This window comes from Manis pentadactyla, chromosome 8 (assembly GCF_030020395.1).
Source record: "Manis pentadactyla isolate mManPen7 chromosome 8, mManPen7.hap1, whole genome shotgun sequence".
NCBI classification, from domain to species: domain Eukaryota; kingdom Metazoa; phylum Chordata; class Mammalia; order Pholidota; family Manidae; genus Manis; species Manis pentadactyla.
In genome coordinates this window covers 103,258,339-103,285,848 of record NC_080026.1, presented here as the reverse complement: position 1 = coordinate 103,285,848, position 27,510 = coordinate 103,258,339, and the positions used below count along the sequence as shown (strand labels likewise).

Sequence of the window (27,510 nt, the reverse complement as noted above, 5' to 3'; positions counted from 1 at the left end):
AGTTTGGAAAAAGTTTTACAAATGATTTTCTTCTTAGCAATTAATGTATATTATTGTAATAAAGATTGAGAAGTACTGCAGTAAAGAAACCTTTTAAATTTTATTAGTTTGGGCACCTATTAAGTGGTCAACAGAGTGTTAATTTCTGCTTCGTGTGTGATTGCTGATGAATTGAGCCTTTCTGGGCCTCAATTTCTGTATCTCTAAGGTGGTGATTTGAATATTTCCTTCACAGTAATGTTACTTTATGAAAGATGCCTAATTATTATTATTACTATGAAGCTTCTCCAGATTTCTTCTGTGGCAAATCAACTGTCCCTTCATTTTTCCTTATTTATTGTCTTCACAGTGAACAAAAAGCAGCAATTTTTAGCCAAGGTATGGAAACCTTTTGGGTTATGTGGGTCCATTGATGGATGACTGGATAAAAAAATTGTGTGTGTGTGTATATATACACACACACACACACACACACACACACGTAGACATATACATATATATGTGTCATATGTACTGCATATACATATATGTGTGCCATATACGACTGTGTTATATATGTATACACACACACACAAACTCATGATTATACAACCATAGAAAGGAAGAAAATCTTGCCATTTATAACAATATATATTGTCATGGACCTTGAGGGCATTATGCTAAGTGAAATAAGACAGAGAAAGATGAGTACTGTATGATGTCTCTTATACGTGGGATAAAAACAGTTTTGTAGCTACACAGAACAGATTGTATGGTGGCTACAAGAGGCAGGCTATGGGCGGGGGTGGTGGAGGAGAAATGCATGAACTTTTTTTTAGTTCAAATAAACTGAATACAAATTTTTAAAAAACTGATGTTTTCTCAGTGTAAGTACTTAAAAAATAAAAATAATTTTTTCTAACAACAACAAATTTACCAAACTGAAATGTGTTGGGCAGTGTGGTGGTATAAAGGGAAAAAAATCACAAAGGTGGGAATTGGAAGACTGGAGTCCTGTTCCCAGCTTTGCGCTGAGCACCTCATGACTTGGGTAAATTGACAAGGGGAAGTTGAATTAGATGATACGGAGGTCTGCTGGGCCCCAGCGGTGGCTCAGTTCCCTAAGCTACCCCCGAATTAACCCGCATCAGGGTACTTCCATGCACACCAACCTTTAAGATCCCCTCTCCAGATGGCTGGTCCAATTTAGACAACCTAGAGCAGCTGCTGAAGGTCCATTTGCTCCTAGCCCGCAGGGACACTCTTGCCACATCAACCCCAGAACTGTGGTGAGGATCGAGTGTTGTGGTGCGTGGTAAAGATGCCACATAAGCTGGACAGACATGATTTACTACTGTGTTATCATAGCAGCGTAGAGGCAAGATCAAAGTCCGACCTGACTTGTATTCAGAGTGATTGAACTGAGGAGTGGGTGGACTGCTGACGATACCATTGATTACTTAAAGTTGAACTTATAGACCATCTATCTGGAAGAAAGTTTCAGACAAACAGGTTCTAATTCAATAGATGGAGGTGTGTCCAAAAAGCAAGGTGTTGAAATTCACTGGGCAAACAGATGTTTCCACAAAGCAGAAGTGACCCTTGATGTAAGGACGCATCAAAAGGCCCAGGTTGTGGCTGCTGTCTCAGTGACCCCGAGAACCTTCATTCCTTGTCCCCACTGTAGGCCATATGGGGTTTAGGCCAGTGAGTGACGTGTCCCAGCCAGCCCAGGCTACATGAGCCCATAAGTTGTGATAGTAACCAGAGTTTATTGAGTGCTTAGTGAATGCCAGGCCCTGTACTAATCATCTTGAAAGCTTGTTGTGTTTGATCCTCCCAGCAGCCCTCCAAGTTGGGTCCTATTATGATCCCATTTTATAGTAGAGGAACCTGAAGTTCAACAAGTCCACATACTTAGTCCGAATTTGAACCCAGGTCTTTTGATTCCACAGTTTGACCTAAATTCTGCTATAGCCCTTGGACTGACAGAGTTTCCTTGTCCATGGAAATAGAAATAATGTCTCTGGAGCATCCATAGGGGGCAAGCACCATGTACACAGTCTTCAACAAATCTTCAGTAGTCCTATGAGATGGGTGTCATTAGCCCCACATTGCAGGTGACACTGGGCTCAGAGACTTTAACATGTACAGTCAGGCAGCAGGAAGTGGAAGATCTACACCTGGTCTGCTTGACCCAAGAGTCCTTGCTCGTCATCCTTCTATTCTCCTGACCCTCCTAGATCTCTTTACTTGGAAACGATTGCTCCCTTCTTGGGATTCCATGGCTTTCTGAGGATTCTCTCCCACAGCATGCACTGCCGGAACTCTCAGATGAGTGCATACAGATGTCATTTCTGTGTCAGGTGGAGAGCTTTGCAAGGGCAGGCTCGGGGTCTCATTTCGTCTCTGTGTTTTCCTTGCCTCCATGTCAAGGAGCAGAGAAGGAAGTCCAGAGCTGGACTTCAGAGACACTTGGTTGTAGAGTCCTTGGGCAGAATGTGGGTGCTTGAGACTGGCAGGAAGGATGCTGAGATCTTACAGGCAGAGGCTTATGAATTGGGACAAATGTCCTTTTGGGGGTTGGGGCAAAGGGATGAGATCCTAGTGCTTTGGGAATCAAATCCCTGGACAAGGACTTAGGGAGGTATAGGGAGGTCAGCAAGGGGGTTCAGAGATACAGCAGGTTCTGGTAAGTGATGCCAACCAACAGTCAAGCTTCAGGTGGTGTATAGACACCCATCACTCCCATGTTCTTGTCTTTTGGATGGTCCTTCTGTCATGTGCCCCCCATCATTCCTCTGTCCACACAGTGTTCCATCCATGCTGGGTAGTAGCTTCCTGGTAAGAGGCATCAGGCACAGTAGCTGGGAGACTGGAAGGCCAGTCTCTAGTCCTACCACGTGCCTCAGCACTGGGCCACCCTGCACTCAGGAGCCAGGGTGCCAAGCCCTCTCACAAACTGTCTGGGGCCAGTAATGATGCAACCACTGGCCTTGCTGCAAGTTGTCATGGCTGTCAGAGCTCCAAGAAATCTTGAAAAGAGGAAGAGTGGCCCAGGGAAGCTGGGGAGGAGCCCTACGTGTCCCTACCAGGAATGTGACTGGTGATGAGGCAGGTGGCCGCCTAGTCCCCCTGGGCTCCTCCTGCAGCCTCACCCTTGGAGGGGACCGGATTGGATGGGGGAGTTTTCCTACATATGGCTTTGGAAGGCCTGAGGTTCTGCAAAGAGGTATCGGGGGAGTTGCAAGAGGGCAGCCTGGTGCCCAGAGCTCTGAGTCCCTCACCCCCACGTGAGCAAGGACAGAGCACTCGTCCTCTCTGCCCTGACCCCATGCACACAAACAAGACCCTGAAGGAAGCCCCCTTAGGTCTTTCTTGCATGTCCATAGTGATATACCCAAAGTTCAGGCTGTAGCCAGGGATGAAGAGGTGGGTACACGGCAGTCTGGATGGCCTCATTCTAGTGCTGCTCCATCAGCACAGGACACTTGGCCAGCCTATTGGCATGTCCCACAGGAGCCACCCTGGGATCCTTCTCCTCCTCCTCACCACCTGTCTTTGCTCCTACCTTGGGCTCTGTTCTTCTTCCATAGCCCACTCCCCTAGACCAGGAATTCTGCAGGTCTCGGGGAGGGAAGGGAGGTGTGATGGGGTCACTGTACTCCTCATCTCACCCTGACTGCGAAGGAGGTTGGGGCTCAGGGGATCACCTGCCTTTCCTTGTTCTCTGGCACACCCTGCGGACTGACACTGAAAATCTGATGTGCACAAGTGTTACTCTCCTGAGAAGACTCCTAGAGCCCCTGGGAGCATTGGCCATAAGATCACCCATCTGCTTTGTGATCTTGCATATAAAGCCCTGAATGGTGTAGCATGTCTCCAAGTTCTGACCCAGTTTAGAAAGTTTCTGGTTCTGTGGGTTCCATCCTCCCTGGTGGATAGACTGCAATAGTGGCTAGAGTAGGGATGCAAGAAAGAAGCAGGCCATCAACAAATCAACTTTCAATGGCACACAAATGACTTTACCATGGCCCCCAGGCATTTGAACGAAGGACCTCAGAAGGAACAAAATGATTCCACTGGAAGGTAGCGCTGCCTGATGTCTGTGATGTCTGAGATCTGGTTTCGTATCACCCTGCACTCCCAAACCTGCCACCCTGAATAGGATTTAAGGTATAAGACCTGGGGGTGTGTGCCACAGCTTATCAAACACAGGCTTAGAAGCAGTGCGATGGGGTATGCCTTTTCCAAGGCCTTTTCTGCGCTCTTGGGTGGGACAGAAGGACCACCTCTCTGGCACAGAGAACAGCTGGTTGTCTTTCTTGGTGAATCCATGAAAATTGCGACTGATGGGAATGAAACTCCAGGTGGCTCTGGAGGAGAAGCTTCAGTTGTGAAAGAATGCTGAGTCTGAGTAGGATCTCCATCCTTATTCATCTCACCCCAGTAGAACATGTTTTCAGCTTTCAAGGCAGTGGAGAAGTGCAGGGGCTGGATCTCCATGGGTGGGCCCAGGATTTGAGTTCCTTGAAGCAGCAGCTTGGTGACTTCCTGGGGTCACGCTTTGCTCACAGGAGGTGACATGCTGGGGGTGTCACACAGAAGAAGCTCTGCCCTGCTCACCCATGCTGTGTGCCCCCAGCACCCTCCCCTGCATGCCCTATCCTGTTGGGGGAAAGTATGGCAGCCTACCAACACCAGCAAGGCACCTGGTAAGAAAATGCCAGGCAGCATTTCCAGGCTGGTTACCAGCTGAACCACCTTTCTGCGTAGACTCCTGCATACCAGGGAGCCCTAGAGTGAAGGCTGCTGTATCCTGGGACCTCTGTCCTGACTCTGGGTAGATCTCAGGCTTCTTGGCATGTAAATCTTCCAGCTCACCCTTTACTTCGTGGGTAATGCAACCCCCACTCCACCCCAGTGATTTTTGGAAGGCATTCCCACTTGTCTATGCTGATATTCTCACTGGGCAGAGCCATTCTGGGATCCACAAGTCATATCACATCCAGTTCACTCAAGAGAAGAAGAGCCTTGTAAAATTCCACATTTAAGGAGCCAGAGGCTACCTAAGAAATTGTCAGGACTGCAGTGTTAACAAGATGGTGCAGCTTGACAGCTGGAGCAGCCTGGCCCGCCTCCCCATCCCACACACCTTTGATCTGCTTGTGGCGCATGCATCTCTGGGCTGTTGGGGTGATGGATGCTCCCCGTCTCTGTCCATGGTCACCAGGGTCCCAGCCCAGTGTGAGGTGGGGCATGAGCGGAGCCATTACTGCAATCTGGGCCCTGCTGGCTCTCCAGACCAGAATCCCAGGAGGAACCATGTTCAGTGGCTGAGCAGAGGGCAGTCAAGCAGCACGAACATGGCTTCAGGAGTCCCATGAGCTGGCTGGAATCCCAGTGTGCCTGCCTCCTAGCTGGTGGCCTGGCCTGGGCGTCTGGGTACAATGAGGGGTCCTGCTGTTAGTGACCTCAGTCCCTTCCCTCAAAAGCTCTAGGAATCTACCCTGAGGAATGGGAGCTGACCTGCCTTGCCTGAGCAAACTGAATGCTTTCCAAAGTAAATAAACTCTGGTTACTAATTACCTGACCTACATTCCCTGTGATTGCAATGGCAGGGGGCCAAGGAGGGCCTTTCTGGGAAGGAAGGGCCCAGAAGTGAAGCCTAAGGTTCGCCTTGATTGGGCAGAAAATTTTGGTTCCCGCTGTTCTCTAGTAAAAGCTATACTTCAGAAGAGCTCCTTAGTCTCTAAACACAAATGAGCTCTGTCCTCTTTTTTCCTAGTTATAAAAAATAATATGGGTTTATTATGAATGTCATATTGTATTATATCTAATGTTACATATATATCCATATATATAACTCTAGTCAAACATTACAGAGATTATAACCAAGAAAATGAAACTCTGGGATCCAATTACTGCCTCCTCCCTGCTGCCTCCGGCCCCCAGGATAACATGGTTAAGTTTGGTTTATTTCCTTGTGGGTATTTTCTATGTAAAAACAAACCTAAGTTTATTATATTATGGAAATGGGGTCACACTAAACCTGCTGCTCCCAAGGTGGTTTTTCATACTGAACAACATATTTTGGCCATTTGTCCATGTTAGCACATGTTGGTCTATTTCATTTCTTTTAACATGAAGAGGTTTTCTTAGTGCAGTGGGGAAACTAGAAAAGGAGGAAACCATGAAGTATATAAAGCTTGTTTTCTCTCATGTTCAATACTATTTCTTCTGTATATTAGGAAATAGGGGAATATCTAAAATTAGTTTTCAGATGCTTCAGATACAGGTGAATAAGAAAACCGTCACAGGAACGATAGTTGCATTGTTGTAGGAAATCAGTGACTACGTGGAAAAACTCACTTTGTCACTCTGACCATCCCTTATTTTTAGATCCGTTTTGTCTTCAACTGGACTGCTTGAAGAGTGGAGAACTTTCCATGGTAGGCAGAACAGTGGCCCCCACAGATGTCCATGTCTTTATTCCAGGAACCCGTGACTGTGTTACCTTACACAGCAGGTGAGACTTCGCGGATGTGATTATGTGAGGGATCCGCGATGGGCAGATTATCCCAGACTATCTGGTGGACCCAGTGTGATCACAGGGGCCCTTGTAAGTGAAAGAGGAAGGCAGTAGGGTCAGAAGGAGAGACTGGAGGATGCTGCACTCCTGACTTCGAAGCTGAAGGAAGGGGTTACCAGCCAAGGAATGCAGGAAGCCTTTAGAAACTTGAAAAGGCGAGGAAACAGATACTCTCCCAGACCCTTCAGCAGGGATGCAGCCCGTAGGCACCTTGGTTTCGGCCTAGTGAGAGCCATTTCACACTTGTGATCTCCAGAGAGGGAAGATAATAAAATTTGTGTTGTTTTAAGCCTCTAAGGTCGTGGTAGTTTGATACCGCAGCAGTAAGAAGTGGATGCATCTTCATTTATTTGTCTTGTGTGCTGAGATGCCATCTGGTCGCCCTTGGATCCAAACACAAACACTGCGTCTGAAATCATGGCATGGCTATGGATCCGGATGACCAGGCACTGGCCCCCGGTATAGCATGGCCCTCAGGTAAGCCAGAGTCACCTTGTGGAAATCATTTTACATTATCAAAACCAAAAGAAAAATGACAGAGGAGCCTCAGGGAGGGTGTTTGTGGGCCCTGGAGGTCCACAGACCCAAGGCTGAAAAGGCAGGTGAATGTGAAACTCTCGCCCCATGGTAGCATCAGGAAGGCTCTGTGAGGCCACTAGCCCAAGGCCACAGAGCAAGCTAGGGCCAGAGTGGGGCTGAGGTGTTCTCCGCCCCTCAGTTATGTGATGGTGTCTCTTCTCCTCAAAGGAAATGCCCGGCTTTGGGTACCCCTGATGGGGAGCAGGAGGCAGAGGGTGGGCCCAGTTCAGACCATCCTGCCAGGACTTCCTTTGCAGTCTTCTGCCCCTCACCCACCTCAGCTGGCAGAGGGTGGTAACTAACCCTGGTTCCTTGTGGTATCGGGTGACCAGGAGCTCCCCTAGGCAGCCTCCCCAGCCGGTCAGGACTTGTGTTTGGCTTGAATTTCTCATGTTCTCACGTGAGGGCTCATAGAGGAAGGTGGCAGCTCTGTCTGCAGCTGTGACCTACACAGAGAACTTCTCAATGTGTCCTCTGACCACTGGAACCCCAGAAGTGACTGTCAAAAGAGAAAAGGAGGTCACTTGGTACAAAGTGTACAAAGTGGGGGATTTCCTTCTAGGTGTCCAGATGTTTGTCTTGGATCCGGAGAGTGATTACAGGCTGTCAGCACCTCAGAGGTCAAGGCTGATGAGCCCACCCACGAACAAGAGCAGTTGAGTAACTCAGAGTCCATTTTCATCTCCCCTTCTACTTAATAAATCACTCTGAGCACCAATGACCTGGGCTCCAGTTGGGGCTATTCATACTTTCAAAGAAGCCTAATTCAGCAATAAAAGCTGGAGACGGAAGCCACATTGATCAGGCATCTCCTGTGTGGGCACTTTACAGGCATTACTGCTAGGGTTAGGTTCCTGGGCCCGGCACCCCACCCCACTCAAGGTGTAGCAGATAGTGTAAACACACGGCACTCCGTGGAAATCAGACTATGCCATATCATTTAACTCCTAAATAGAGGCTCCTTTGTAAAATCAGTCTGGAGAATGGACTGAGATCTTGCCTGACTGCTGAAAGCTGTCACTACACTCTGCTTTCTCTTCTTAGGCCCAGAGCTGGACCACTTTTTCAGACTCCTTTGTAAGGCCAGACATGGTAGTCGGATGGCTTGCCTCCAAGACCTCCCTTCAAGGCTGGTCTTGCTGCCCAGGGGCAGAACTTGAGGTCAGTAGGCAGTCTTTGGCTGTCAGCTCCTTGAGGGTCATCTTTAGCTGCAGAATATCACATCCTCCCCAGGAGCCATGTGACTGTGCAAGGGACAGAAAGGCCCCAACATTTTGGCTCAATAGAGGACAACTCTGACAGGTGTATTCTGCCCGGAGCTCCCCACTGCGCCGGCCATTGCTTTGTCAGACCGTGTGACAGCTCAGCTTTCCCTCTGCCAAGTTCCGCTGCTTCCCCTTTCCTTTCACGGGTATGGATCCCCAGGAACTTTCATGCACCCTCAGACTTCACGTCAGCACTTGCTTCCTGAGCAACTGAGTCCTCTCCAGAGCAGTGTGAGCAGAAGCAGCACGTGCTGTTCTCAGGCCTGGCCCATGTGAACCTTCTAGAGGACCAGGCAGGCTTTGCCTTCAGTCCGCTGGGTGCAGACATCGCGATGTCCTCAGGGATGGTGGGGCACAGATGGAAGTAGCGCGGGCATCATGATGGGAATAGCTGCCCTGCTGACCTGAATATCCTCCAAGAACTCGTCAGTGAGTCAGAAATGAACTCCGTTCAAAGCCACGAGTTTGGGCGGCCTGTTGATTTCAGCTTAGTCTTGCCTGACTTTTATCCCCTCTGCGCTTACCTCCCCAGACACAGATGGAGGAGTTAGAGAGCGGCGGCCTCCGTGGGAGTGCTGGAAGCTCACAGGCCCACTACTGCAGGCATCGTGGTTTGCTTTTTCACTTGAAGGAAAACTTGGGTGGATACACAATCTCTTGTTGTGGCTTTACACGTTGGCCTGCTGTTTGCGAAGACCATAGCAAGCTTGAAGGAGAAGTGTAGGAGCTAAGCCTGAACAAACTGGCTTGAACGATGGAAAGCCTTCAATGCGCTGCCATGTTTTGATCTTGTGTTGTCGGCAGTAGAGAGCCATTGAGGTTTCCTGAGCACCATGGTGGCGGCAAGCTGTGTGAGAAGGGATAGACTGGCCCCAGACACCAGACTGAAGCCCCCCAAACGATAGGTGGTCAAGGCCTGGCCTCGCAGACAGACGCACGGTGGACCAGAACCGATGGGCCTTGGCAACTGTCTGGGTCCAGAGAGACCTGCAGTGACAGGAGACAGTGTCATTTCTGGAACCAGAGGAAGAAGGTTGGGGAGGAAGAGAGACGGAGAGTGAGAGGAAGAGAAGGGGAGGAGCTGAGATCGGAGGTCCAGGTGGCCGTGTTTTGGAGGCGCTCTAGGGCCCTGAGCGGAGCTCCCCAGAGGCCGCTGCACTTCGGGAGTGACGGGCATAGGGGAGGTCAGGGCGAGGGACGGAGCAGAACCGGAGGAGTCCCTGAGTGTCGTGTGTCCAATGCAGTGTTTCCTACTCAACGTGAAGCCGTGGCTGCGTTTCCGGAGGGTGTTCTGGGAACAGCCCCCGACATTCCAGTCACACGTCGGGGCGCTTCCGGCAGCCTCTGCGCAGCAGGGGAGGCGCGGCCCCACGGCCCCTGCTCTCTGCAGCTGCTCGTCTCTCATCTGGCGGGTCTTCCTTTTTTCCTGATTGATGTTTGTTATAAGTCTATCAATTTTATCTGTCTCTTCAAAGGAAACTGCTTTTGGATTTATTCTCAATTACACTATTTTCACATTTTTAACCTATTGATGCTTTGATCTTTTTTTCTTTATTCCTTGCCCCACCAAAATTTTATCTGGTGAATTCATTAATTTTATTTTAGTAATACAAATATTTGGACTTGTACATTTCCCCACAGATCCTCTGTTTATACCCCAGATGGTCAGATATATAGTGTGTTCAGTTAGTTTTCCAACTAGTCATTATAATACTTAATTTCTTTCTTGACCCAGAGGAAGTTTTTATTTTGTATATTTAAAAATTCCAAGAATATCTTTTTTTTTGTATTCAAAAAGGGAAGCAAATATAGAAATCATCTAAGGTTACACAGCCATTAAGACTCATTATTTAGGACTAGAACCCAGATTGACTGATTTGCCCATCAGTGAGAAAATGTTTTATCCACTTCTAGCAGAATACTTCAAGTTTGGGAATTTCAGGAAAGCCTCACTAGCTGGGGGAGCATATGAGATGGAAAATCATTATGTTTAGGGTCAGAGAGATACGTGTTCAAATTCTGCCTAGGCTCCTTGACAGCTTGTGACCTTGGTCAAGTTTCTAGGCTTGAGTTTCAATTTCCTTATCTGTAGTGTAGGGAAAACAACATAAGTTTTATGCTGTTGTAAAGATTAAGTGAAACATGAAATGGTGTACAATGGTGTACACCTATTGCCTTGGACACTAGAGGTGGTGAATAAATATTCATCTTTGCTCCTCCAATTAATATTCTGTAGATGCTCAGAGTTCTGGATAACTGATTTAAACAATTCAAGTTTTTTTCTTATTACAAAGTGTTCATTGCAGAAAAACCGAAAAACCACAAACAAGCTAAAAGACAAAAGTAGAAGCATGCATAATATGCATGTACATACACACACATACTCAGAACGTGGATTCTACCACAGAGCTATTCTGCAGCCACTCTCAGCCCCCTTTCAGTTAGTGTAGGCTGGCCACCACCTCCCACTGGTTTTGTTTCGTTTGGTGAATGAGCCACTTGGTAACTGGAGGTGGGCAAGCTAAGGTTCTGTGTAGTGGGAAGGTTGGCCCAGACTTGGTAGTAGGTGGGGGTTTAAAAGGTGTTTTCTTGAGGATGACACACTGAAGTCAGGGTGTGAGTGGGTTGCTGTGAGTCAGGGTTACGAGATGAAACTATCCATGCTGGTGTCTGGCTCATTCCACTGATTTGAGGAGTGTTTCACCTGCCCAGTCAAGTCAGGTAGGGTTTTATCTGAGTTTACTGACCCAGCACTGTGCTGGGTGCTAGGTGGGGGCACAGGAAATAGCTCTGTTCTCAAGCTGCTGATATGCACGTCATAAGCCACATACGTTTGAAAATACTGAGTGCCACCTGAGAAATGAAGCTAGGTGGGGTGGGTGCGAACAAGAGGGAGATCTGCCTTCCATCTAGCGTTTCTATTTTAGGGGTGGTGATGGTTCAGGGCAAGGTTTGGCAGGGGACAGGAAGTTCTGGTCTGGGAAGGTTATGGAGAGCGGGGCCTGACTGGAGTGGGAGGGAGGAGCGAGGAGCTGGCTGGTTGAAGGGCAGGGAGAGCACCGTGATCCCTCCGCATCTCTTTGCGTTGCTCACCATGAACAGGCACCGTTTAAGTGCCTTACATACCGCAATTCATTTACTCTTCCCTACAGCCCTATGAGGTAGGTAGGTTTGTTATTTCTATTTTACAAATTATTTTCGCTTGATAATTGAGGGATGGGGAGATTAAGTAATTTGCCCAAGGAAACACAGCTAGTGAACAGTTTCCTTGGGCAAACCCAGGCTGTCTGGCCTCAAAGTGTGGTTCTAACCACTGCACTGGACTAAAGACGTGGCGCCTGGGTGAACTGATCTTGTATCCTCCAGTGTGAAAACCCACCCGAGGCCTCTTCCATCCAGCTGCCTTTTTCCATTAATCACCATGACATTTTCTCCCACAGTCTCATAATCTCCTCTATTCTCCTTGAGCATAGGAAAAGTGGGCAGGGGTGAAATGGCCAAACTAATGATTCTGGAGAGGAGTATTTAAGATCTGAAGTTGTCTATCTGTGGCCAATGAAATGTCACACCTAGTCCATTTCTGGGGGACCTCCATGCTAGGACATTCATTTGGCGGAGTATCTGTGTGATCATCCAGACAATGGATATACATTGTTTCATACTGAAAATAGTGCTAAAGAAGCTGGTTATAATTTGGTGTCAATAACACACATCTTTTGAAACGACATATATTAGCAATTTTCCTAAGCACTAGTTTAAGAGACAGGGTAATGAAGAGAACAGTCTTCATTTATATTTTAAACTTACAGTTTTAATTAATTGCCTAATGTTCAAAAAAATGAACTGAAGCCTGACTGATTGTATAACTTTAATATTTGAAAAATTTTATCCAGAAATTAACAACTTAATACAGATTTGTACAAAAAAGAGGGACTGTTAAAAAATTCTGGTCATACAGACCAAAATATGATTAAGCAAAGATTAAAAAAGGACAGGACATTTTGTAAATACTGATAAATACTGTGAAATGCTTTAATTTACTGTGGCAGATACAAAAATCAAGAAGTAACAGATTATATAAAAAAAGCAACTACATGAATTTTATAGCTGTTTAAATAAACGAAATATAACAGTAGTGTTTTTTTTTAAAAAATGAGGTATTATTACACTGTAAACAAAAAACAGAGCATAAATAAATAAAGGCAATGTGCAATTGATAAATGGTTATCACTTTCAACTTAATAACAACAGACAAGAATTTTCCAGTTATTTATGGACTCTGCCATTTAAAAATTTGGCTTGCTTGTGTACTTCTTATTTAAGGATGACATAGCTATCAATATACAAGCACATCGTTAAACATGCAGACCAAGGCAACACAATTTTCCCATCCCTATTAAACAAAAACTTTGTTTACATTTTATTTAAAACACTTAAATGTGGTTTCTTATATGATTCTCTTGTGCTTATTAGTTAGTAGCAACCTACATTAGACATCTTACTTCCTAGTCCAAGCAGTGTAAGAGAGAAGCAGTTTTATTTGCATATGGATTAAAAACAGAGCAAACAAAACAAAGCCAATATGCCTGTTACTCTCTTAGGCTATCCAAGATTTTTAAGAAGAAAAAAATCCTTTAAATGGTATACCCAAATGGAAAAGCAAAGTCACTTCTGTTTCAAAGAGAATAGTACCCTAAGTAACTCCTTTTCCTCAAAGATTCCTAGGTTGGCTTCAGAACTGCAGGAGAACAAACTGGTTAGTTCCTCCACCCTAAAAGGATTCTGCTGGTTAGGTGCAGGAAGCGTAGCAAGAGGAAAATAGCGTAACTTAGAAAAAATTTTGGGAAAGTATTATTTGCCTGTGAACCATATGCTGGTACTAAATGCTGGCTTTATTATTATTGCAAATAAATCTTCAGAGTTTTCTGAAGGAAAGCTATCAAAGCACAATAACATGAGAAGTCTTCATTTGGAAATATTTGTAACATGCTAATAAAACTGCTTCATTTGCTATAAATTGAAAAGAAAACCATTTACTGTCTGACTTAAAATGCAGTTTCTTTTTTCATGCTATTTTATTAGAAACTCCAAAATGGGTATTTTGAATTTACTATATTCAGAATCTAGTGAAAACCCAACATTTTGGCCAAAATGTTGAACTTTATTTTTATGCCAAGCTACATCATTTTGACACAAATGTTACTACTGTATTCACTTTTGTCAAGTGTCTTATCCTATCTTTCCCAAAAGTTAGTGTTTTAGTACAACTGGTGATCAAAAAAATTAGACATAAGCCTTGTGTATCAATCAAAGTATATATAAAAACGGTACTTTTCTTTTGTGCTTGTAATTGGCTTACTTTATCAATGATTCTTTAGATCTGATTTCCTTTCTAATATCCTGACCCTTAAGGAGAAATGATCATTATACAAATATTGCAAAGTACTCAAAGTAACTAGTTTACTGCCAATGTGCATGCAGACTAACAATAAAACTGAAAAGAATATAACCTTGAATCCAATTAGTCTGAAAATAGTTACACTCTTGTACAATCATCTTTATTGATTTGTAAAAGCTGTATACACATCTAAAACCCTGAATTTACTTTGTAAAAATAAATCTTTAGCAATAAATGGCACTATCAAAATCCCATTATTCTCAGTCTATAATGTAGTTATTTACATGCTTTTCAACAACAATTGAAAAGAATCTTATAGGACCAAAGCCAGTATATCAAAAAACCCTGTGAATTAAATTTATACTGCTGTTTACCTCTATATGAAAATATGGCTACATGCCTTACATTAATGAGAGTGCAGCTATCTGTGCTGCTACTGTGTGTGAGCTGTGCACAACCTGCCACTGGGTTCTCCCCCGTCGTTAATGCCTTCTTCACTGTGCTTCCCTTCCCAGTGGGAACACCTGTGACAAACGACTTATGGAGAATGTTAAAGTGCTATAAAAGAGGGGGACTGGACCTACATCTGTCTCCGCCATCTGGACTTTTCCTCATTCAAGCAATTTCTGTGTTTTTATAAAACCATGCCTCCTCCCCTGAACATACTTCATATTGGATAAAAAATAAAACGGTATTTTAAAGTTGGTGAGCTTTGCCAAGGTGTTTTGAGACAGAAACATGAAAAGGTTAAAGGCACAATAAGAGGGAAGTGAATGCTACATATAAAATATATTTCAAGTCTTCTAGGTTACTCAAGTCCAAAACCTTCTGAATTCGAAATTCCAATGATCAATTTCTGTTTCAGGTCCTTTTTGCTCTTGTAGGGGGGAAGGCAAAGTTGATTGAAGCAGGTGTGGGCCACAGGCAACCTAGGCGAAAAATGTTTTTAAAGACACTAAGTTTTAAAACACATACAGAGTGACTGCTAAGGCATTTTCAGACATACACAATTCAGAACCATTTCATTATGCTAAGAGATGGCTCATTAATTCCCTCACTGAAGTCTCTCAGGCACCATTCTAGACACTGGGGCTAGGGTTACAGACAAAGGCAGTCAATGTCCCTGTGGGCTCATGAAACTTTCATTCTCGAGGAATTATTTTTGCAGTCAGACAGATTTGAATTTGAATGATGTCTCCTCCACTTAGTAGCTGTGGGGCCTTATTCCAGTTGCTTCATGTCGCCAAATACCTGTTTCCTCATCGCCATGACTGGGTAAACTATCCGACTGGGCTGTTTAAATGATTAACAGAGGCTATCTACATAAAACACCTGGCCAAGTAGTAGACAATAAAACTGTTACTATTATTTTAGTCTTCACTATCAGAAAATAATAAAAAGAACGTTTCTGGGACTCCAAATGTTGCTGCCCTCAATGCACAATGTTCATGCAACATTTATCCTTTGAATCCTTTTGATCAGCGCCCGATCTTCTACCTGATGACATTGTGACCTGTTTCAAGATTGCTTAGACCCTTTCCTTCAGTCTGTACAAACTCTGCAGCATTTAAATAGCTGTCACAGAAGTCAGTGAAAATAGGAAATACACCAGAGAAAACGAGAATATTTTTAAAAGAGGTTTATGTGATTAGAAACTAAACTTTGAGAGCCGCCTGTATTAAAAGACTTAAAATTACTAGACTTAATTAGCATTTATGGGGTGCTCGGTCTATGATAAGCATTATGCTAAGTACTTTTATATACAGTGATTCATTTGATTTAAGGCTCAAAGTAATCTAAAAAAAAGGTGCTTATTGTTTCCTACTGAGGAGGACAGCATATGGGTTAAGTAAGCTGTTCAAGCTATAGATGGTAAACTTGTAGACCCGAGATTCAAACCCAGGTCAGCCTGACTTTAAAACCAGTATTTTTTTTCTTGTTTTTTTTGTTTTGTTTTTTCAGCTTTAGGAGGAATGAACATGGAGTGGTAAGGGAAGGAAGGGGGTACCCTTCTAGCCAGGCAGGTTGGCCAGATCAACCCTGGTGATCAGTGGGGTGACAGATATAGCCAGATAGCCCTCACACCCAAAACCAATACTGTTAATAAGTGAAGATTTAATATTTTCATTTAATAAACATCTAGTGGATCTTTAGTCATGTTATATGCCTTTGATGGTTAACTGTATTTAAGATATGTAATCTTCCTCCTGGAAGCCCCAGAGTTGTTCAAGATTTATGCCTAAATCATGTGAGCTTACAAAATAATTCTTGAAATAATGACACAGGAAAAGTTGAGATGTAATGTCACCTTTGTAAGAAAATACATTACTCAGATACCTTTCCAAATTGACAATATTTTTAATATATAAAATTATGAAAAATTAATTTCTGTTAAGCAAATAAACCTTAAAAGGTTTCTTGTGAATTTAAAAATTTTAGATCTTTAATTATAAATCTTGTTCAGAAATGTCTCAATTTTATACACATATATAAATTTTTGTTTTATATTTTAAATATAATCTTGATGTTGATTTAAAAATTTATTCCAGAAACATTTACTGAGCACCAATTTGTGTGGCTACATGAAGAATACAAAGATGTATAAAGCATGGCCTCTGCCTCAAGAGTTAAATGACTAAGATAAAGGTGCAAAATGGTAAGGGACATATGATTTCTATGAAATATTTGAGGAGCTCACTGAAGGAATGACGACTTTGGGTTTTACAGAGGGAGTCAACGTGAAACGGTGGCTTTACGGAGGGGCAGAGTCTCATGAGTAGGGAGGTAGCAAGCAAATGTCATGTGTAAAAGCCACTCAAAAGCAGGGAAGAGGGAAAGCACAAAATATGTCTAAAGAGTAGCAAAACAGACTGTTGACTACCACATGGGAGGAAATGAAAATGGATAGGTAATTTTGGGGAGAAGACTGCAGGGCTTTATTTGACTGGCTCTGGATTTTACAATTTAGAAACTGACGTGGAGTGAGGAAGCTATTATGGCCCAGAGAAATATCATGACAAAGCAGTGCTAAGGAAGATGGATTTAACAGGATTAGATAATTAAAAAGGGAAGAATCGAGCAGGTAGACCAGGAAGGAGGTTATAATCAGAGTATTGCCTACTCAATTAGTTTTGGAAATTAGTGAGGGTTTGGGAAAAGAAGTAGATTAGCATTAGATCACCATCAACACTATCAGAAAATAATTTAAAGCCATCATCATCACTTTCATATGCAGAGCACTAAGTTAAAAAAAAAGGAGGGCCAGTACTAGAGGACTTCTAGTACGGATGAGAATAGCCAACCTCTACCCCCAAAACTCACCTTCATATTTTTAAGAAAACACACCTTTAAATAAAAATGAATGTTAGAGAATGTATTACTAAAACCCAGGTATATTCTGAAAGACAAAACAGTTCACTTGGCAAGTAAAACGGTGATGGAAAGAAATTACTGTCAGTTAGTATGAGTGTGTCTCAAAAATAAAGAGAATCTCAAGCCACAGTCTCTCTCATTTCAAGGTCATATTAACTCCCAAAATTTTCCTGTGAAAATGGCTTCAGATTCAAAGAGGCATCCAATTCCGAACATATTATTATTATTAGAAAAATTTATAGATTAAAAATAAAGTTACAATCTGGAAATTTACCAGTTAGTAGAAGTTTCATTTTTCGAGATTTTAAAGTTCAAATCAGCCATCCCTCCTACAGGCACTCTGTCACTTCCTGTAGTAAAATGTAGCAACTTCTTCTGAAGATCAAGAGGAAATCCAAGCACAACATCCCAAAAATATCTAGGGAATAGCAAAGAAAATTTATATCAAATGTCTTGATGAAAATCCTGCAGGTTAGAATAAAGTAATATAAAGTAAGCTCTAAGGAAAAAACTTCCCTGAAACATACATAGTACTCTTAATGTGAAATTAAAGAATGATGAGTTCTATGTATAAATTAGATTTTTGACTAACATTATTATAAAAATTAAAATTTTTATAAAATTATAAAAGTAGTCCAATAGTAAATAGTACAAAAGCCACTTTTCTCCTATATAATTTATATCTTAGTTTTTTCAACACAGTCCTATTAAAATATGTCCTGTTAAAATACAGTCCTATTAAAATGTAAGTATAGCATCCCTGAAACTCAAGAAGAAAAGTCATTTTTTAAAAAAGGAAAATCTCTATACTTTTTGCATCACGGAAACCCAAGGAGATTGCCAAGTGATTTCATAATTAATATTCTTACCATTACTTTCTAGAGCTAAAATAAGGCAGTGTGAGACTCCACAATATTTCAGCTATATTACTCGATTCAAAGATTGTAAATGATATAAATAAATGAACTACATTCTCTTTCATTACCTCTTCCACAACCTCACTGTCAGAAGGATAAAGAGCTCACCTTATAGTTAAGTCAGTTTTCGCATAGCCGTCATACTGAGTACTTCTCTGCAGAGCATGCATATCCAGTTCAGGGCTTCCACATACTAGAATTTCCACCTCTTCTGGACGAAGAAGCTGCCAATGATTATTTATCAAAAATGATAATAGAAAGTGATTAAAAAAATGAAATTTGAACTATTTTTACTGAATCAAATTACAAAAATCATGACTTTTCTTAAAGGAAATCAAACCACTTTTGTTAAAAATCTTCTCCATTTATATTTTTTCTACTGAGGTTAAGATATTTTTGTTTCTGAAAGTGTATGAATCTTATCAAACTATTAGGCACTCCCTTTTGCAAGTAGTAATTAGCCATTTGCCAGAAAAATAAGCAGATGACTAGGCATGATCCAAATTACAACTCTTCCCCCAAACCTCGCTTTGGACTCTCTTAGCTACAGTAGCATCTACTTGTCTCCCTGCTTCCGACATCCCTTAACACCTTCTGTGCACTGTAGAGCTTGGGTGCTTGGCTACCCTCTGTCTTGGGTCATTCACTTGTTTTTTCACCTATATAGGCTGCCTCCCACCTAAAGGAATTAAAACTTAGAAACAGAGACTGTGCTATATCATTTAATTCTGACTTTTCCTCCCTCTACCCCCACAACCACCAGCGCCACATCACAGGCAAAACCCAACTAGAGCCCAGTGAAGTGCTCTGTTTTCAAAGGTACTTTCAACAACAAACACATGACAAGTTACTCCAAAAACAAGCTCTCCTGTGAAAAATCATTCAAATCAAAGACCTTTCTCCAAACTCTTATAATAAAACTGAAGGGAGCTATGTAAGTGGCATGAAGGAACGTGCCCAGGGCAGCTAGGATGAGGAGCAGCGGTTCTTTAGAAAATAAGCTTTTTATCTTATGCTATTTCTGATATGCAGTTCTGAACAGCAGCCAGCTCATATTCACATGGTGAGACAAGTCGGACCACGCAGAGCTCACTGTGACTCTGGAGACAAACTACTTCCTTTGGGCAAAAGGCAACACATAGTCACTGAGGGACCCTTGAAGCAGCGGAAAGCAGATTTGCATGTTGCTGTATCAGTAAGAAGTTGTAGTTTTTGTCCTGGAACTTATCTGTTAACTCTGTTTTTTTGCGCTCTGTTTCACAGTAAAAACACCGAGCCCATGGGATCTCTTTGTCTACTTCTCTGCTTGGGGAAAATTTTTAATGCCCTAAAAGAGTATAAAACATAGCATGAGGGAAGAAAAATAAAATTGACTTGCCTTTTTATTTAAGGCTGAAATGGGGGAGTATTTTTAATTCTAGCTCTACCTTTAAAAAGTAGAAAACATTTTCTATTTTAGAAAGTTATCTGCTAAAACATTTAAGGAATTATTTGTCATTATTATAGTATTATAAAACCTAACTGAAACCATACTCTAGAATTTTAAACTCACCATTAGGGCATTTGAAGCACACACACTATGAAATCCATAATAAAATTCAGCAAACTGCTTATAGATGGATTTGTTGAGAAGAAAGTCAATATAAAGATGTACATATTCTGGAAAGCAATTTTACATCTGTTAAATAGTAAAAGTAAATGGTAATTACTTATGCATTTTTAATTAAAATATGAGTCTAACTTACCTTTCCTATTTTGATTGTTAACTGGAATTTTATCACCACCTGCCTTTAAATTATAGGACTTAATTATTCCAAATTCTTCTTGAAAAACCTGATTGAGATTACAACACAAGATATCGGTATGGTTAATAAAACAGGTTTCAACAACGAGGTTCATAAATTTTAAAAAGAACAGCTTTTCCCCCCCTCCTAAATATACAAACTTAACCCTTAGGATATTTGTATTAAGGTGTGTGTCATGAAAACACTACTGGGTAAAAAAAGTAGAGCCTTAATTTAACCCTCTCTGTTGAACACAGTTTAATATTTCACTGATGTTCACAAAACCTGTGTGGCCATTTAGATAAATATTCAGGTTCTTGGAGCTATGTGGATGACTACAATTTCCATCTCCCAATTACTGTTAGTGGAGCAGAAATGAGTGTTTTGGTCTGACCCATTAATTTCTGCTCCTAACTTCTTGTACTGAAGATGCAGCAAAAGGCATATTTTTAGAAGCTGAGAAAAAAGCTCTGAACTTTGGAGAATTTCTTTAAGTACTTTTGTTGAGTGTTCATCTGTATGTGTCTGCCTGACTGTCTCTATTTTATCAGGTTAAGATCCTTTAAGATAGGGGACAGTATGTGTTGATTAATCCTTGTACATTTTTTCTATTGATGGGTTTTTTAAATGATGGCATTTTTCTCGTATGGAATACATGGCTAACATAAAGTTATCGCCCCTTAATAGTACCTGGAATGTTGAATAGAAATCTTCTTCAACATTGCCTTCATATGACAGGAGTTCACTTAATCCATGAGCCAACTCCTGTAAAAAGAAATGTTTTCTATGTTTTTAAGTCAAATAGTATTACCTAAAGTAGTTAAATGGATCTGTTATAGCCCACTTACATGTGAGACAGAGCAGATAAACAATACTTCAGATTTTGAAATAAAGGTAATGTTCAAGATGGATTTTCCAGGGCACTAAATACTTGTTAATGATTTCTACAATCTAAAAGGCTTGGAAAAATTCTCTGGAAAAGGTCATACAAGAGGGAAACATCCAGTTCAAAACAAAGAGACATAACTCTGGAGTCTATTCTTACACAGAAAGCAAAGGCATAGTTTCCATCATAATTCACTGCTATCTACAACACTACTATTTGTGAATTTGTGGTATTTCCCAGCTTCAATTTATATTCTTGAGAAATCTGCTTATGTTTTGGGATTCATCTTTTACATAAGAACATAGAGTTCATACATGTTAAGTGGCTTCTGCCCTTCAATTACAGTAAGTGCCTCCCTCTCGAGATAAGTTGAGAACACTGGAAGAAATATTTTCCTACATTATAACTCATGTTATTCATCAACAAAGATTTACAAATAGAACAATAATCCCAATATTTAAAAAAATGTTCAGGTTTTATGAAAAAATTCAAGTTTCAATTTATTTCAAATTATTAGAAGAGAACAAAAATGGCATGGTTTGAATGATCTTTTATAATACATTTTCCACTCCATTAAAACCAGAAATTTTAAAACAAATCTAGGCTTGTACAGATTTGATAAGACTGTCATCATTTGTTTCAATTAATAACAATTATGAATGCTGGAAATTGTAATTGGGAGATGTGCTATTTTTGTTAAGACCTCCTGGGATACTAGGTGATCCATGGTTAGGTTTACTATCTTTCCAGTAAAAAAAGTTTTTTTTTTAATTTAAAAAGTTTAAAATTTTAATGACAAAATACAATGTCCTGAAGTTATATCCGCAGATCTGCTTTATTCAGGACTGTAAGCCTTTTTTATTCCTAGCCTTTGTATTTTCAAACCCCTATTTTAGAAAAGCAATTCTGAAATGCTTACTGTCATTCTTAGACTCTTAGTGGTAATATGTTATCTCTAAAATATTATGAATTACCCATACAGTTGAACTTTTTTATGACTTTATAAACCTATAATTAAAAAAAGAATATTGTTTTTACAGAGCTTGACTATTCTGGTGCTCTTTAGTAGAGCATTTGAATGACTTAAGCAGAAAGAAAAGAGGTATTAGAGTTGCTGATTCAAGATTATGCTTTCCTCTCCCCTATTCTCAACTAAAACGTTGAAGTGTAATTTTCATACTACTGATGGGAAGATTTATTGTTGCTGGGCAATTCTGATGCTTTGAATCATGGATCCCTTGAAATAGTGGAGTATTCATTAACACAGTCATGGAAAATTATTGCATTTATTAACAATGTATTGAAAGCTCAATCACTGTATATTTTGCTTATTTTTTCTGTACTTTTTTCCCTATAGTCATAGATTCAGTCTTAAACATATCTACTATGTTTCTCTTTACTTTTCTGTTCAGTCTTCTTAAAAACACATAGTGTACAAATACAAATGGTTAACAAAGACTTGAACAAAAATAGCAGTTAGAAAACTTTTTTATGGATACATTTTTACCATATGAAATAAAAACCAGGTGTCAATTTTTAAATATTATTAACAAATAACCCATTTATACAAATTTTCAGAAAATTATCCACATTCCACTATCTAACACAGCAGCAGTTTTCCTGCTTCTTCATATTTTCATTGACGCAGGTATAGAAACTTAGTGGATGTCATAGTATATGCACAATCTAGATTCAGTATGGAAGAGCCAACATAAAAATATAAAATTAGCTCAGTGAAATTCAGCTCCATAATATAAAACAACATACTGGTATAGCCATTCATATACTAGCCATTATTATAAACTAAAAAAAGCTGGATCTAAATGAGTCAAATTCAAATAGCTTTAATCATAAAACAGGAAATTTATTGGCAAAAACTAATAATAAAATTAGGAAATTTAGTAAAAAATTAGGCAAAGTTGAATATATGGAACAAAAAAATCACAGAAATCTAAAAATGAGAAGGTAACTCAGAGTTTAGTCTATCCTATCATTTTAGAGTTTAGGAAATTAAGTGAATCATCCAGGGTCAGGGCTAGTGTGTTAACAGATACAAGGCTATAAAGGGAGATCTTTCAGTTTCTTACTCAGAACCAGCTCTTTTAACTTGTACAAGCTGTCATATCACACTATTTTTCTAACTGCTGAATAATATAAAAATGTGGATTTATGATCTTAATCTGAAAGAACCCAAACCAACTTTCAAAATGTCTGGTATCAACCCCCCTGGGGGAGTACAAAGAGTGGTTTTCCAATTGAACACACATTCTGGAGTGGTGTTCTCACGTTTTACAGGAAGCTGTCAACCCTACACCAAATTAGCTCTGTGAAATTAAGCTCCATAATATAAAACAATATACTAGTATAGCCATTCATAAACTAGCCATTATTATAAACCAAAAAAAGCTGGATCTAAATGAGTCAAATTCAAATAGCTTTAATTATAAAACAGGAAATTTATTGGCAAAAACTAATAGTAAAATTAGGAAATTTGGTAAATTAGGCAAAGTTGAATATATGGAACAAAAAAAAATCACAGAAATCTAAAAATGAGAAGGTAACTCAGAGTTTAGTCTATCCTATCTGACCATTAAAACACAGGCCTATAGAAAGGGACACTTAATGAGCAATGGAGAATGTCCACAACCAGGTAAATGCTAGGAATATTACTGGCAATTTCTGTTTACTAATAGCTGTCAAAACTCTGCTGTAAAAACAGTATTAGTCTAGTGGATTGCCAGAAGGATGTGTATACTATCCATTCCTCTACTAAATTTTAACCTTGGATTAAATAATTTCTGAACTGAGGAATGTTTTAAGAGACAGTACTATGAAATTCATTTTTTGTATTTATTTTAGAGATGTTGCTGAGATGCTGTTAAAGATACTGCACAGTATGTTAATAAGGATCCACAGAAGTAATCAAGTACTAAGTACTGTATTATCTCATGTAACTCCCCACTATGTAAGTTTACTGTCACATTGTTAACTCAGAACTAGAACTCAGAAAGGTTAAACAACTACCCAAGTGCACAGAGCTGGTAAGGGGCAAAGCCTGGATTCAAATCTCTGTCTGACTTCAAAGCCTGTTCTACTATGCTCTAAAGGCTTAGGATGCTGGGAAGTACGTGACGGGTCTCTCTGAGGAAGGAGAAAGCTAGAGAAAAAAGGAGATGGGTTACAAAAGTGGAGGGAAACCAAATTTAAATATAAGAACAGCATTAGGAGGAGGAAGACCGCCAAGACTGCAGGTAGAAGAGAGGTTTACATTAAGGGATGAGATGCTAATAACTGTATACTTACAGGCATGATTTGACATAAGTCATCAGTGGTAACATTGCAGACACCTACTGGTGTATTTTGATCACTAGGAACGATGGGAGGGCTCAATAATTTCTTGTAACAGCAGGGGGGGAAGCGAATATCCAAGGTAATGCTGTTATAAACTGCGAGTCCCATAAGCTATGCATACTAAATGTTAAGCATTAACATAAAATCCATAACAAATGAGTTCTGAATTATGCACTAGTCTACTTGAATATTTTTCGTATCTAACACTGACTTCCTAATTAATCCCACATGCTTCCTTTCATTTATTTTCTCCTTAATTTACATTTACATAATTCCTCGATTACCAAAGGTCATGTAAAAAGAAGGGGTTCAGTTAGTTGATAGTATTTAACGACTTGCCTAGAAAAGTTTATTGAAGATCACAACAGAGCAATTTCAGACATTTCTATAAATTATTTAATGTATAAGAAAACCTTTTCTAAATTTAAACAAAGATCTTAGTGATTTTAATAAGTAGCAGCAGCAATATATTCAGAATGCACTGCAGAACATACTACTAATTTGGATGATCATTTTAACCATTTTAAAATTAAATACAGACTATGTAAAGAAAAGATAGCTGGCTGAGTAAACAGGAATACACACCTACTGTTACTCTCCTATACGAATACCTGAAATGCCTTCATTACTTGGAGTTTACTCAAAACTATAGATGTTAAGCTATAGATGTTACATATATAAACCTTGCCCAAGTGTATTTTATTTAATTATTATTGATATGGCAAATGTAACTTATCTATTTGCTGAAAGAGGGGGTTTTAGGTAAACTTTTGTCTATTTCAGCTGTCAAATAAAGGTTATTACATCAAGTTATTAAGGAAGTCATTTTGGTATAAATAATTTTACTTTAAAAAAATTGTTATATTGTAGGTCTTCATGCAATCTTCAAAACACTATAATTATTATTACAAGTTTCACTATAACATTTCTTATTATCTCTAAGGCCTTAACATATTTAAAAATGAAGTATTAGAATACAACACTGTCAGAACTACCAGAATAATAAACCTTTGGTTCTGAAATTTAAAAAAACTGGAAATATGTTACAAGATCGCAATATACTCTCATCTCACATTTTTCTTATATACTATCATGCTTTTTGGGCATCGGAGTTTCTACAATTTTTTGTATGTGTGTATGAGATAAATACACAAACTAATGAGATAATAGTAGTGACTATAATTTACTTTTAGATTTGATTATTTAACTTGAAATATACAACATAATGCTCTTTTGGGTAATGACTGGATAGAAACTAATATCCATTGCAAAAGAAAACAATTAGCAAATTCGTTTTATGCATAACACCATTCTAACAATGTGATAGCTAAGTGAGATCTAATGATTCATTACAATTATCAGAAAGCAAAGTATTACCCAGTCTAAGCCATGATCTGAATGTAAAGTCTGACATATTTGCATTTTCTGATATTCAATTAGCTCCTAGTGTAGGGAGAAGCATCAATGACCCAGGCCTTCGATAAAACTGAAACATTCAACAAATGACTATTGTAGATAACACAATAAAAACAGAACTCTAAAAATTGTTAAGCATTCTATATTGTGGAACTTAGCACCTTAAGATGTGACTACACACACACACACACACAATTTCAAATTAAGTTTACCATCTCAATGTGCAGTTTTCTCCCTACTACCTTTTCTGCCACCCAGCCTCTCAATTTTCATGTACATTCCTCAGGACTTATTCTAAATGCCAGAAAGACAGACACTGAAAGCCCTTCATAAAGATGGCTCTTGATTCTTTAGGTATCTTCTGTGACTTCCAGTGCTTTTGCTTCAATCAAGAGGACCTTCACACTATTTTCTAACAGGTCCAGCACAACGCAGCCTTTTTTTCCTAACCATTCTCCCAGTCTATGTCCTACTCCCTTCAGCCCTGTGTTAACTAGATAAAATGGATCCATTTTTAAATCTCTACCTTCTCTTGGAAGGATACACTGACTCTTTCTCCGTCTAAGAACTCCTTAGCACTTAATGTTATGTCAAATGGTCATTTGACTCTGAGGACAGACTACTTTGCACTGGTGGTCATCCATCCACTTAGATGGAAAACTTCTAAAAAATGTACTTTTTTTCTCTTTACACCTGTGTATCTTCAGTGCTTGCCTGTTTACTCTTTCCCCCTTTACTCTCCACAATTATATTTCTTACAATTAAAAAGCTAATGTAGAAAGTATCTTGTCTAATCTCCTAAGTCAGGAATGAGCCTCTCCAATACACCTGATAGAAATCAGAGGATGGCAAAGGGATTTATAGAATTTAAAAAAAAATCATAAAATAATGCCGTATGCTTTAAACGTTCCCATTCCGTTCTGTTTTTCATTCTTATAGATGGCTCAGAATTTGGGAGCATATTAAAGACCCAGATTTAATTTCCACAACTCCAGTTTACCAAACTGAGTGAAATAAGTACAAAGTGAAATAATTAACAGAATAGTTCATTGTGAATTGAAAAGGTACTTAGATTTTTAAAAATGTCTTTATTTTCTGATAATTTAGATACTATACCACTTCTGAGATAAGTGCTTTCAGAAAAAAAAAATAACAAAATTCAGTCATTAAATAACAAAATTCCTTCCAATTAACTAAACTTGCTGACATTATACAGCTGTGATATAGCAAGTAATTAAGATTTTTGAAAATCTATCAGTAAATGTTTAATCTTAAATGCTTAATGAGAATAGCTTTCCAAAATTCTGATAAAAATTGAAAAAATCTCTAGTCTACTAGCACCTCCTAGTGGAAAGTATAAAGGATACAATTCCAACCAATCGGAATTCAGAATAGTTATCACATTTAAAGCTGCTAAACCAATGACAATGTGAATCCTTGTGGTATGCAAACATGCCTGAAAAAAAGAAACATAATTTCTTTAACATGGTTGACTTAAAAAGTTAGTGATAAAAATGTACATGACATCTCATCATTAGAAGCAAAACATTTCAGCAACAATTCTGTTACAAACCATTTTTCATGTTAAGACATATAAAATATGTATACAGGCAGAGTGCAAGAGCATTTAATTGTTTACTGGTATCCTGAACCAAGTATGGAAACAGGGGTTACAAAGATAGAAACTGAATCAGTTAATCTTTTTTTATAAAAATTATAGTTTTATAGTTTATAAATTATGATCAAAATTAATTTTGAGGATTATCTTGAGATTTCAATTTATCAATGTCATCTATATTTCTTTCCCCTTGCCAGAATGATGTTTTAATATATATGAATGATAAAGAATAAGGAAAACACTTTCTTTGATGAAAAACATTTAACTGATACTAAGGATTATATTGGTGTTTTCTCTAAATAAAATCAAATCTAAATTTCAAAAGTTTGTCTTAAAAATTCATGAATTCTTAT

General features: G+C 39.7%; 1 protein-coding gene across 1 annotated transcript in view; it reads right to left on the bottom strand.

Moving 5' to 3' along the window:
• Positions 1-12,414: 12,414 nt before the first annotated feature.
• The window catches only part of HECTD2 (HECT domain E3 ubiquitin protein ligase 2), a 103,810-nt gene continuing 88,714 nt past the window's right edge, over positions 12,415-27,510 (bottom strand). Inside the window, exons 14-21 of the mRNA XM_057506074.1 lie at positions 26,907-26,995; positions 24,076-24,234; positions 20,577-20,651; positions 19,848-19,935; positions 19,655-19,761; positions 18,211-18,326; positions 17,460-17,603; positions 12,415-14,742 (exon numbers count right to left, since the gene is read on the bottom strand). Coding sequence (XP_057362057.1) covers positions 14,622-14,742; positions 17,460-17,603; positions 18,211-18,326; positions 19,655-19,761; positions 19,848-19,935; positions 20,577-20,651; positions 24,076-24,234; positions 26,907-26,995 — 899 coding nt within the window. The 3' untranslated portion in view covers positions 12,415-14,621. The remainder of the gene's footprint in view (positions 14,743-17,459; positions 17,604-18,210; positions 18,327-19,654; positions 19,762-19,847; positions 19,936-20,576; positions 20,652-24,075; positions 24,235-26,906; positions 26,996-27,510) is intronic.